The following is a 13,405-nucleotide window of genomic DNA, read 5'->3' as shown; positions in this document are numbered from 1 at the left end:
TACACCGTTTCATGATCTATCTAAACATACACCTATGTTGTGATACATCACTGCAATGACTGCAGCATAGCTAGGCATACCTGAGTTCACTAGAGCAGAGCACTTGACTTTCAGAGTGAAGACAGTTTGACGTGTCATCCCAGCATGTACCCACAAATGCTGCCAAAAACTTTGATCGGTACTGCCCCATCTTCACTGCTAGCACTGCCAAGCTACCAGATGGCAGGCCTACGTGCACTGCTATTGCATCCCCCACCTGCACTGCAGATATACTACAAGTCTCCCACCACAGCTGCCCTTGGCTTCCTTAACAGTGTTCAGCACGATACCTACAATCTGCATCTCCCCTGGAGTTGTAACTCATCTCTTCTACACTTTCAGTATCTCCAGCCTCTGTCCCCACAAGCCTGTTGCAAAGTAGCTTAAATACAAAAAGCACCTCACAGCTTCTGGGGATAATTGCTTCCTGCAGGAAAATCCTCTTAGCTTCCCTCCCTCCACATTCCTCTCTTTCTGTCAGATTCACAGCTGCTCTGTTTCAGGAACTGCATCATTACATTTGCTGACCAGAGCTGGAGGTACCAACACCCACGATCAAAAAGTCACTTTGTGGGAACCCTTTTATAGAAGCCCATTTTGCAAGCCCTTCCTTATGCATGCAGCCTCAACAGAACTACTTGTGCAGCACACAAAGCGACTGCAGGACCCGGCTCCCAGCTTTGCTCAGTTGGATCAAGTTCACTGAATAGGACCGAGCTCCCACATTAATCTCATCTTGTGCTAAACAATAAGCCTTTTGTCAAAGGAGTCTTCAAGAGCCCTGGCAGCAGTCTGCCCTCAGTTTGTTGCTGCCTCTCCAGAGTTTAGAAGAGGGAGCATCAGATCATCAGCAGCTGGAACATGCTGTTACACCCAGGCTTACAGTCAATTGCAAGGGGGAGAGGAGGGTACAACACTTGAAATCACTATCTGCAGTCTCCAAGGCTGAAGGGGAGAAATCAGAGATGCTGCTTTGTACAGCACCAACAGTTCAATTCTTTTCACAGGGAGGTTGATTGATAGTTTCAACACACTTTGTTTTTAGTTATCTTTTTTGCAACCTTTAACCCCCCCCCCCTTTTTTTGCAACATTTAATCCTTTTTTTGAAACCTAACATTTAGTCTGATGCCTCAGCTAGGGACTCATAATGATCCACAGCATCTTCCGCTGTTGTGTAGTCTGAGTTAGTAGATCATTAGAAATACACCTGTGGAGTATCTCAGACCCAGACCAAGTCAAGAGCAGCTTGCAGCAGCATGGCTACATGAGGGAGAAGAGTGGACACAGGAATAAACTGTCTTGCTCCTTCAAGAAACGGGGTGATTTTCAGAAGGCACAGGGAAAAAAGTTAGACATCCCAACTCCTCTGGGAAAAGTCAGTGCTGTGCTCTTGAAAGTCTTTCCCATGCTACAGAGACTATACAGGTCAGCAGTGTGTGAGAGAGAGAATGAACCTAACTTGCCAGCGCTCTAAGAACAAAAGTAGTGTAGGACATGGAGACCACCAGCTATCCCTTTGAAAAACACTGCCAGCTACGTGCAGATTGGATTGTATGCCCAGTTCTACTCCAAGAAAGCAGCTTCATATGTACTGCCTTATTGCTCCACAGCATCAACATACCATTTAAAACCTGTATGGCTCCCAACAGCAGCATGCAGAGGTCCCCAAGCTAGTACTGTATGCATTCACTCCGGAAATGGAAGTGGTACACCTGCACGAAACAACTCTAAACACCACATTCCTGTGGCTGTGCTACTTCCAGTTTCAGAAGAGAGCTCTGATATTGCTCCACCCTGACTTGTCCCGTGTGGTCATATACAAAATACCTTCCCTTAGGAAGTTCCCCACTTATTTTCCTTGCTGAAAAGCAACTTCTTCATCTAACTGGAAGAATGAAAAGGGCTCAACATCTTCCTGACAGTCAAGGTCGTAACTGGAACAGACGGGCTCAAAGCCAAGGTTGCAGGGAGCAGTTATGATCAGATGGACTAAAAATAATGCACGGGAGGTGACAAATAAGAGCCTGTAAGTTCTCAAAAGCCAACCTAAAAACAGAATGAGTTGGAGCCATAGCATCTCCAAAGGGTATTTATTTCCTGTGGAAAACCCCAGCCCCGAACACCCCTTCTGCAAGGAATGAAAACATGAATGAGAAGAGCAGCTGTCAACTGGCACAGGAATCTGTAACAACAGGTGCATCCAACAGTCAAGGTCTACGGAAAGTAGCATGCAAGACAAGACACTCTTCCCCACTCCTTCCCTTGTGCTTCATAGCAGAGCTTTTCCCTCCCCCAGCTCACCCCATCCCAGGGCCACAACTCAGGCAGCTCTCCCCTTAACTGACAACGAACAGGCATTGAGAGCAGTGAGGCCCAAGCAGGAGAGTCAAAGCAGCCACCGAATGGAAAAACCCTCCCCCGCTCTCTGCACATTAGAACAACATCCAGCTGCTCCACTCCTGTTGCCAAGATGGAAGGAAGAAACCTGGAGAACATAAACAGCGAGCAAGCCTGCCAGCCTGATTTGGGGTCAGCCGATTCATTTTCTGAGAAGGGAGACTAGACCTTCCCGCAAGCCGCACCCAGTGAGCAAACGGACCTAGCACTACACTTTACACCTACACCACTTGCAGCTGTCTACTGCCTACACACCTTCCTTGCTGGCCCTACCTCTTTTTTTTTTTAAATACTCATTTTTACATCATGCACAAAACACACCACCACCACCACACCTCCCTTGCAAAATGGCCTCTGTAGTACTGATCACGGCAGGCAAATTTACCAAGCTGTCTCCTCCCAGTCCCTGCAGCCTAGAACAAGGCTTCAGTCCCAGATAATTCTATTGCTTCCTGCTGTCCTACAGCCATGCACCAGAGTCCAATGTTTGTTATAAATGCTGTAGCAGATTTTTGGAAAGAAATATCTCCATACCAGACAGCACACTATTCACAGAGGTGGGGGAGATAGGAGGAGGGGAGGTAGCATACCGGAGGGCAGTCAAGGGCACAGGTGACTGGTACAGGGGGCACATACCCCCCCTGAGACTGGTGTCCGACTTGGCACCACTCAGGATGAGGCAGTTTTTTTCCCACGCAGGTGGGCGGCATGTTGAGGTACGGGGGGATGACTAAGCCATGGCACAGAAGTATAGGAGTGGATATGGGGCTTTTGGCCCACCTGGACACAAACTGTGTCCCCCCAGACTCAGGAGGTACCAGTCACCCCTGGTTATATCACAGAATCATAGGAAATGAGGGTTGGAAGGGACCTCAGGAGGTCATCTAGTCCAACCGCCTGCTCAAAGCAGGACCAGCTCCAACTAGATCATTCCAATCAAAGCTTTGTCTAGCCAGGTTTTGAAAACCCCCAAGGATGGAGCTTCCACCATCTCTCTGGGTAACCTGTTCCAGTGTTTCACTACCCTCCTAGTGAGAAAATTCTTCCCGATATCTAACCTAAACTTCCCTTGCTGCAACTTGAGACTGTTGCTTCTTGTTTGGTCACTCCTGTTTGTGAATTGGGAAATGTTGGCATGGAGTAGGGAAGAAAAGAAAGAAGAGGAGTAGGGCAGGGTGTGCTTAGAAGGGTATGTCTTAATTGTAAAACTCATCCCAGAGACTCCAGACTCAGGGGGCTTGGCTGGGAGAGGCAGATAGCAGCTGAAGGGAATGCTCTGCTATTATTACCAAATGGAAGTTATAGTCAGCATGAGGAACCCGAGCAGATCCTTTTCTGAGCAACAGAGGCAGCAGTGAACAGAATGCCTCACTAGAGAGTCATTTCTTAAATGTCACACAGGAAATAGGTGCTTGTACTCAAATTGTATCTTCAGTCCAGTGTGTTTTTTCAGCTAACATTGTCATCAGCCTCTGCTATCAAACCCAATCCAGAATATGTGCTGCTCTGTGTGCGGGCTGGGAGTGATCCAGGGCCCTTTTTTCACGCCGCGGGCTGTGGCCAGCAGCCCGGACACGCTGGGTCGGAGAAAGCAGGCGACATGCTAGAATTAGGCACGGACGCGTAATGGTTGATTCAAGATTGTTTACTTACACCGAAGATGGTCGCGGTGTAGGCTGGACAGTTTCCCAGGCACAGCTCCGCTTAAATCCTCATTTGAGGACTGCGACAACACTCGGATCTCTCCCACGGAGTTGTCGAGGCTCCGTGGATCCTTTTGCGCGCAGGGAAAGGGATACGTCGAGGATTGCGCTCAGCGACGGGGAGAGGCTAGAGGCTGATCAGACCTCTGTTGCCTGTTTGAAATGCGCTGGGTCCGATAGGCTCTGCAGTGCTTAGAGATCTTCACACAGCGTGAAATCTCCTCCTCCTGGTGTTCGTGGAGTCCTCCAACTTGGGCGGAAACCACTCAAGCTTTTTATACGGCTAGCAAGCCAATCACTAGCCGCCACGTGTGAATAATTTAACGCAAGCCAATAATGGGGCTCGAATTATAATACAAATGGTGGGAACTCTTTGCAACATGCATTTCTGTGCTGCAAAGAAGAAATGCACCCTGCAAAGAAAGCTACAAATTGGCGGGAAAATAATTCAGTGGTGCCAAAGCACACACAAAAACAAAAATCACACCCTTGGGTTGTGACACTCTGTAGAAAATCTGGGGGGTGGGGGCAGTGGAAGATGGGGGAGGAAGAATACAATAGTCATAGAAAACAGTCATTGAGAAAGATACTTAGTTGTTTAATTGCCAGGTTTCTCTAGATTTATTAACAGCTCCTCCTAGCAAAGGTCTGGGAAAGTGATCATTTTTTTGCCTCAGGAAGGAAATGAAATGCTTTGGACCAAGTTAGTACTTGGATGTGGGTGGTGGGTTGGGGGGACCAAGGAGAATTGGGCTTTCTGTTCTTTCACAGCCTCATCGTGTTACATTTTACATTGAAAAGCCGATATGATGAAGACAGGCCAAACGGTGCCCCGCCCATGTACTGAAGACTACAGGGGGTCCTGGTACAAGACAAATCTAGTGGAGTTGGGAATGAATACCTTTCACCCATAGGGAGAGCAATAGGCAACAGAGGCCATGGACAAGTGTGCTGTTTGAAGTGCTCCAAAACAGCGAGGGTACAGATATTTGCTCCTGAAAAAGTGCTCCAAAAAAAACTTACTCTTAGGGCAATACCATATTTATTCAAATACAAGAAGACCCTGCATATAAAACAACCCCTGCAAAAATTAGGTTCTACGCATGGAAAATTTATAAATGTATGGAAAATTTTCCATCTATGGAATTTAATTATTGGAGGATCACGTTAAATGCATCCCCACCCAACTACTGCAGATGGTGGGGGGAAGAGTTGATGAGGGGGGCAGTAGTGGGGCACAGACAGTGGAGGAGGCAGTAGAGAGGCATGTGGTAGGGCAGGCAGTGGGGAGCAGTAATGGGACAAGCAGTGAGAGTCAGGTGATAGGGGGCAGGTAGTGTGGAGGCAGTGGGACAGGCAGCGAGAGGCAGGCAGCTGTCCTTGCTGGCTGTCCTGTCCCATCTCACTTGTCTCCCATTGTGCCTGTTCTGTCTCCTGTTGCGTCTGCATCCCCCACCATAGCCTCAAACTGCCCTAATTCCCCCTTCCTCTGTTCTCCCTTCCATGCTGCTTCTGCCACCTGCAGCATCATCTTCATCCCATCTTCCGCCCTCCCCTAAAGCCTCTCCCCACCCCCACCGTCACCTTTTCCATGCCAGCAGGCCCCAGGCCGGCTGCTCCAGTCGACCTCTGGCATGGCTCCAGCTGAGCTCCGCAGCAGTGGTGTAGAGCTGGCACTGCTGGTACAGGGCTGGGCTGGGCTGGGCTGGGCTGGGCTGGAGAACAGGCTCTGTGCTCAAGGCTGTGGCAAAGGCAGGGTCTGCCACCAGAGGAAAGATAAGGAGTAATGTGGTGGAAGGGGAGAGAGAGGGAGAAGCAGAATGGAGGGGTGGGGGGAAGACTGGGGCCTGCAGGGGAGGAGTTTGGGGGCTGGGGGTGCATGCAGAGGTGGCAGGAGGGCAGCTGCAGCTCCTGCTGCAGCCCCAACCCTGGGTTGAGGCCAGAGCTGGAGCCAAGGCAGCTGCCCACACTCCTGAGGCGTCATGCTCGATTGTAAGGAGAGGGGCTCCTCCCCCCATTAAACAGGGTTGGGGGTGATCGTTTTCTAATTGAGTAAATAAGAGGAGTATCTTTTAGATGTTTCATCAAATGCCTGCACACTCCACCAGAGCATAACAGATCCTGATCTTCCCACAGTGGTTCCATGGGGATGGGTGGGTGGGGAGAAGGACGGGGAGACAGCCAGTGCATGCTCTCCTATACTCAAGGACTTCTGGTGACAGAGACACATGCAAGAATTCCTTCTCACCGACCGCCTTTCTGGAGGGCACTACCACTGCATGCCTTTGCAGCTGTTTTAAGGGTCTGGGTGGGATGGCATACATAGCTGCATGGTGCTTAAGCACTGAATTTGAAGTGCTCCAGATTGGAGCACAATCTGGAGCATGTCACATGCACGTCTGCCCATGCCTTGACTAGATGGGTTAATTTGGTGAGGCAGGAGAATTTAAGAATGGCACCTTCCTCTTAAGTAAGTATTGATTACCACTGGAAACAAGATTCCAGACTACACGGCTTACTGGTCTAGTGTTGTACATCAAGTTTTACATTTGTATATTCTCCCAACTTGCAGTAGGAGATAAATGATTCAGATATATTCAAGCTATTTATTGTATACACTTACAATAAACACAGCTCAGCAGTCTCAAGAACTGGAGGCCAGATTGCCAAAGGAGCTCAGATTCAATCCAAATACCAAGTTTTCAAGAGCTCAGCACCCAGCATGGCACATAGAGAGCATAAACAGATCCAGGTACATGGATGAACATGAGCTGGAACAGCTGTTACTGAAGCAGCCCATTTGAACTGCCATGGTTCAACTGTCTAGGTACCCAGCTGGCTGTGCTACAGTGGTAAATGTTGGTATTTATGGGACAGGGATGAGTATGGTGTGACAGTGTTTCAGGAATTTCACCAATGCTCCACTAGAGTTGCTTCTTTTTATTTTCCTTAAAATTAATGGAAAACTTGGTAGTCTGCCAAAGTGCATCTCGAGAGGCAGCAGGGGGAGACACAAGGTTCTTGTGTTTCTTCCCATCCCATGGTTAGGCATAATCCCCAATACCAGCACTAATACCAGAGATTCAATATTGGTCAGTGACCTACCATTTCCTTAGAATTGTCCTAAGTAGGCTATAGGGCATTTAAAAAAGGGAGGTCAGAGATGAAACGCTATGCACAGCTGGCAGCCTTAAAGCAAGAGGGGGTCGGTCTCAATACTGCTAAACCCCATGGCTCCACACGTATGCACTAGTTCATGAGAATGACATCACATTTCCCCTCATGTCATGTTTGAAAGGAGGCTGCCCTATGCCCTTTTCTACTGGATACAGATATTTTGCATGTGGATGAAGACCTCTTTTGCACACTGAGTTATTTTAGGGAAGGAGGGGATGTAGTTATCGTTCTGAATCTCCCCTTACACCAGTATGTTGGGGAGAATCCCCTGTAAAGTCACAGTTCAACTGGAGTAAACTTGAGGAGAATCCATGCATGTTTTGTTTGGACAGTAGCAGAAAAAAGTCTTTTTAATATTTTTGCTACACATGCCTCCCTCCCATCCATGACAGACTCCCTTGCCCCTCTCTGCAGGAATACTCTGGCCCCAGCCAGACCCTCACAGTCGGTATCCCTCCCCTTTTGCACAGCATCCTCAGCCTTCTCTCTACCAGACAGCTGGTTTTAGACAAACAGTGAAGGGAGAGGAGGAGGCCAGACCTCACAGGAGATGGGGACGTTGCAAGCAGACATTTTGTTCATGCTAGTTGTTTAAGTCTTTGGCTGCTGCAGGTCATGTACATTTGAACACAGCCAAATAAGGGTATCCTTACTTTCCCAGCAAGTCAGCATACTGACAGATTAATGAAATCACATTAAAACTTAAGAACACCCCCATTTCTCCCCTCCCTCCCCCCTACACACACACCTAGAGAACATGAGTCATGCTGTTCTTTTCAATTTATTTTCCACTGCTAACCAATCAGCTACTCAGTGTCATTTTTAGGAGAGACAAAAATCCCCAAATGTAACTATAAGAAGCAAACCTTTCTCTTAGGCCCAATCCCATCATGCAACCCCCTGCTGAAGCTAAAATGTTTTAAAAAGGGGCGTGTTATTCAAAATGGCATAGGAGAAATTAAAAATAATCCAGCTGTTGCATACATGGGTAAAAGAAGAAAAAAGAAGGGGAGGAGGAAGGAGGGAAAACAATTTCAGGTGCATTTTATTTTGGCAGGATAAGGGACTCAGGCAAAACACAGGTTACATTTAATCAAATAGGATTTACATGTGCATGGCATATTTTAAACTATGTGTTATTTCTGTATAGTCACAGATTCATAGACACTAGGGCCAGAAGGGACCCTGAAGGATCAAGTCCAGTCCCCTCCCCCAGGGGTAGGAAGTCAGCAGGGACCATAGGATCCCAGCAAGGTAAACATCCAGATGTCTCTTGAAGGCGTTCAAAGTAGGTGCTTGAACCACCTCCGGTGGCAGTCTATTCCAAACCTTGGGGGCTCGGACAGCAAAGAAGTTCTCCCTTATGTCCAGCCCGAAATGGTCATGGAGGAGTTTGTGACCATTCGACCTTGTCATCCCTTGGGGCGCTCTGGTGAACAAACATTCCCCCATATTGCCAAGTACACTTCATGTAGCTTTGCAGTATTTTTTCTGTTTGCATTTTTGGGATGTCCCAAAAGTCACTGAAGCCATGCACTTTGTACAAGTGGAAAGAAACACCAGCCCCATGACCTCCATGGGTTCTACTTACCCACGTAGAATGTGTTGGGGGCCTGCTTGTCACCCAGCTGCAAGTACAGAATATTTGTGGTCTGCGAATCATGACGAAGCCACAGGGCCACGCCGAGAATGATACCACCAGCCAGCTAGATAGAAACAGGGAGAGAAGGGTACAAATTAACAAGCACTTCTTCTGCTGAATACACAATACACAGGCTACATGCGAGTGCACCTAGGGTTTTACCCAGTGTGCTAGCATAGCTTACAAGGACATCTCTCTCCATAAATTGATGATACTAGCTCCTCTGCACAGGACAGAGGATTACACTCAAATGGCCCTGCCTGTTTACTAGCATGAATTCCGCCGTATGTGGAAAGGTTCCAGATCTCCCACTGAAGTGCAGGAGCATTACACATTTGTTCAGCCCTGAACAAGGTCTTCTCTTTCCAATGTGCATTGGCATCGGGATGTCTAGGCTGACCGAATTTAAAAGAGTGCAGCGCCATTCTTTCAGCTTTGGGAACAGAACTGTTTCAACCACAGGAAAGGTTCATAAGGCCCATCCTGGTTTGAACAGCTGCATGACAACAAGAGTTTCCTTTGCAAGTTTTCAAGAGCAATTATGGAAACAATGGGCTATATCCCACTGTCTGCTGCGCTGGAGGTTGGAAGGAAGTGGTCTTCTCCGGTCTGAGATGGACAGGATTTCAGTCCAAAGATCCTCTGAACGTTAGGCCAGGGAATAGTTAATATGCTTGCTGCTTCTCCACTTTCACAGAGGCCACACACTGTCATACTGGAAGGTAAGGCAAGGCTGACCTTTATAACCCATGGCTGCTATTTTGTGCCTGGTTCCTTTTTGGAACAGCAGTCAAATGTGCTATGCAGTTCCTTCTCTTGACTGAGCTCAGCCATTCTCCAGTTGATGGCATGGTTCAGGAATCCATTGCACCTCAGCTCCAATTGTTCACCCTTGCCTTTGCCCAGTTCTACTGCAGTATTTATCCCCATTGCTCCACTTGCATTTGTCATGTGCACTGGCCATTCTGTATAATACACCTCTTCAACACTCCACCTCTAACTTGCATGCAGACCTTTCTCTAGTTCAGTGGTTCTCAAACTTTTTCAACTTGATGCACCCTGTCATTGGATTCAGGGCACTCCTCAAAATGTCAGATCTTGTCTTTCACTTGTTTTTTGCCTAGAGAAATGTGAAAGAGCAATTCTTTTGCTGCAAAGAACTCAGAAAGTTCATTACAGATCAGAATATTTTAATACTATGAATCCCCATTTGAAATCTCTGAGTTGCACACCTAACAGTGCTAATGTTTCATGACACCCCAAAAATATTTCAAAGGATCTCAAAGGATTTCAAAGGATCTCAAGACACTGCGGGGTGCTGTGGCACCCTAGTTGAGAATCACTGGTCTTAGTCCCTTTCAAATGCTTTGCAAAAAGACAGAACTAAGACCTAGTTTCCTCAGCTTCTCAATAATTTAGATCTTCTGTTCCTGCATGTTCCTGTTCATGCCTTCTACTTTTAAGGAACATCCTTCAGCTAAATCAAATTGACCAGACCAACTCTGTGCAGACTTGTTGTAGGTGTTAAAAAAAAATTACGATCTTTTATTTATGTTCTATAGTGCTGGCTTTCAGCTGGAGGATTCCCATAGGGTTTTATAACCCCTGTATATGGACATCATTTTCCTATTGGTGGAAAGCAGATGTTTCTGGGATGAAAGAACCACACTCCACATTAGCAGCATTTCAAAATGGTTTTTAGAAAGGGACACCAACATTAGCAATTGAAGCTTTCAGGGCAGTTCCTAGGCAAAGGCAGAATTTAAGATTAGCCCCTTTGGAACTGGAAGCCGTAAGATGGATGAGGCCTCCTCCGAACTTACATAAGGATAAAACAAAACAGTTTCTTTGGTCTTGTATTAAACACACCACATTACACATCCCAAGATTATAAATTCTCAGGTCTAATGCTTCTAGTGAACTCATCTTATATTGATTCACTGTAGTATCACACTTCATCTTTGTACCTGTTAATAAAAGCAAGTACTTCACATTACTTTTGTAGGCTCCCATCTAAACACTTAAATGTATATTTTCAGAAATGAGCAAAATGACTGGGATGCTGAATGCCCTCCTGTTCCAAACATGGGAACATGGTGGCTAAGCTGCTTTGGAGACATCTTCCCACTCTCTGAACTGTTGCTTCCCACACCAATCAAGCAAAAATGGGTGAACAAAGTATACTTGGGAGTATGTATCCTTGCTTTGACATGGTATAGATATACCCTTAGACTCTTAAGTAAATGATACTGAAGTGCTTTGAAAATGTTGCCATCAGACTTTTCGTGTACACTGATCTGACTGTAGCTTGACTATTAGCAGCATCTCTTTTCTTCTCAGAGATCTTGAGATGTCCAGTCTCCAGCAGAGAGATTAAGAGACCTTCATTTTCCAGCTTCCTTGCCTTGTGAAGCTTCTTTGGTTAAACCCACAGAGTCTTTTCCATCAACTGTGACCACACCCTCACCACCCCAAAATGTGCTTTTGAAATTACTTTGGAGAGTCCCCCAGCCCATTCCAAAAAATCAGAAGAAGAGGGAGCAACTTATTTTCTCCTCAGAGATGGCAGTTCTCTAGATACCTATCTGAAGAACATGGCTGGTATTCAGTATGTGAGCTGTAGGCCTAAGTTACTGAAACAAACCAGTCATATAGAAACCATAGCTGGAAATACAACATAGAAATATCGGGCTGCATATATACTTAGTTGACAGGAACTTAGACCTCTCTTGTTCCAAAACTGTTCCACTAGTGCTCATACTTACGTTAAAATAGGCCCTGGAACCAACATTTCTTGAGAATTTCAGAGGAATTAATAATAATACTTCTGAATAATTTTACATGGTGAAACAAAGTCTGTGTCTCCAGACCTGCCATGGAATCGGGTACAGCTGCACTCTCTCTTATTTGTAAGCAGGTCTTCAGAAAAAACGCAGAAATAAGGGCAGCAGAGTTTAAAAAGATGCGTGAGACCTCACTTGCTGCAACCTTCTTACAGGGACTGTTACTTTTAAATTATATAGACACTTTTATGAAAAATTTACCTTAAGTGCCACTGTCTGAAAAATGGTACTTATGTACCTTGGAGCTCTTGAAAATTTAAAGAGCAGAGTCTATCTTTTTTTTTTTTTTTTTTTTTTTTTTACTTTTACAAGTAAAATGATCATTTTTCTAAAAAAAATTAAAAAATGAGAGGGGAATAGACTGCAGTATTGCTAAAACCACCTAATCTCACTAGTTCTAGGGAAGAACGACATGAAAAAAAATGAAATCTAAATCAGCAGTCACCATGGTAGGACAGGACAAAAGCCAGTCCTACTGTCTTGCTGTTTTTAGAAACAAGAAAGCTGCAGATGCATGCAAAAAAACAAGATCTACTTTACATGCAACCATACACATTTTGAAAATATGGCACAAATATCTACAGATATTTTGCCCAAGTCAATTTCTAGTACCACCTTCAGCGGTCCGTATGAATTCTGTCTTTCAGTCCTTTACCCTTAACTTCTTCATATAGCTCAAAGTGCTCCTAATATTTGCTATGGAAAAAAAAGTAATAAAAAGCTCACTCTGCCTCCTCCAATTCAACTCCAAATAAGGTTGTTGGATTTTTAAAGAAAAAAAAAAGGTTACAAGAATCCAGTCTGGAGTTTCTCATTTGATGTCTAGGATGGCAATAAAGCCCGTATTTACTTATTCACTTGGAATAAAGAAAAGACCACAAAATTAATCAATGCCACCTCTGAAGCAGAAGTCTCTCTGCAGCTGCTGGGAGGAAGAGAACCCAAAGGGCATTTCTCTCATCACTGTGACTGGACTGTTAAATTTCTGCTTCTGATGAGCACAGTACCTGCCTTCACGTTGTTTCAACACCTTCATGAGAAAGCAAGTGAAGTGCCATAAGAGGCGTGTCCAGTTACTAATGACCATTTACACTTTTGAAAGAGAGGGTCAGAGAGTTATTTAAAGTGGTTGGGGGGGTGGGGGGTGAAGAGTATGAGAGATACAGGGTGTGTACAGAAGTGCTCCATGCACATTTTACTGCATTGTAATTTAGAGCACTTTTTATAGTACTATAAAGTTACAGCGCTCTTGTTTAGTGGGGGAGCCTCTGAGCCTCCCTGCACTTTCCAGGCTAGGAGGCAGGAGGTCCTGCTTTGCAGCCTCCTGGGGCTGCAGGAGGCTGCAGACAGCAGCAGACCAGCAGAGAAGGCAGAACTGGGATCATCAGACCCCTGCCACGGCCAACCCCCCACCCCTCCGAGAGGATACTGCTTCTGCCACAGGCCTGGCAGCAGCTCTGCCCCAAGCTGATAGCCCAGCTCCATGCATCTGGTCCCCAGCCACGCAAGGCTGGGGGTGTCAGTGTGTCCCTTTTACCCCCCCCTCCCCCTTTGCTGGGAAGAGGCACTATGTCAGCCCCAGGGCCAGCCAGCAGCTCTTAAA

At 46.2% G+C, this 13,405-nt stretch overlaps 1 protein-coding gene across 2 annotated transcripts in view; it reads right to left on the bottom strand.

Annotated features, from left to right (window-relative positions):
• Nucleotides 1-13,405, bottom strand: part of CD81 (CD81 molecule) — a 97,664-nt gene that overhangs the window by 55,273 nt on the left and 28,986 nt on the right. For both annotated transcript variants that reach the window (XM_019476857.2, XM_006271192.4), the window contains exon 2: nt 8,909-9,023. In XM_019476857.2, the coding sequence (XP_019332402.1) occupies nt 8,909-9,023 (115 nt within the window). The remainder of the gene's footprint in view (nt 1-8,908; nt 9,024-13,405) is intronic.

Source organism: Alligator mississippiensis, chromosome 2 (genome assembly GCF_030867095.1).
Source record: "Alligator mississippiensis isolate rAllMis1 chromosome 2, rAllMis1, whole genome shotgun sequence".
Taxonomy (NCBI): Eukaryota; Metazoa; Chordata; order Crocodylia; family Alligatoridae; genus Alligator; species Alligator mississippiensis.
Note: the sequence above shows the minus strand (reverse complement) of the source record. Positions and strands in the feature narration are given on the sequence as shown.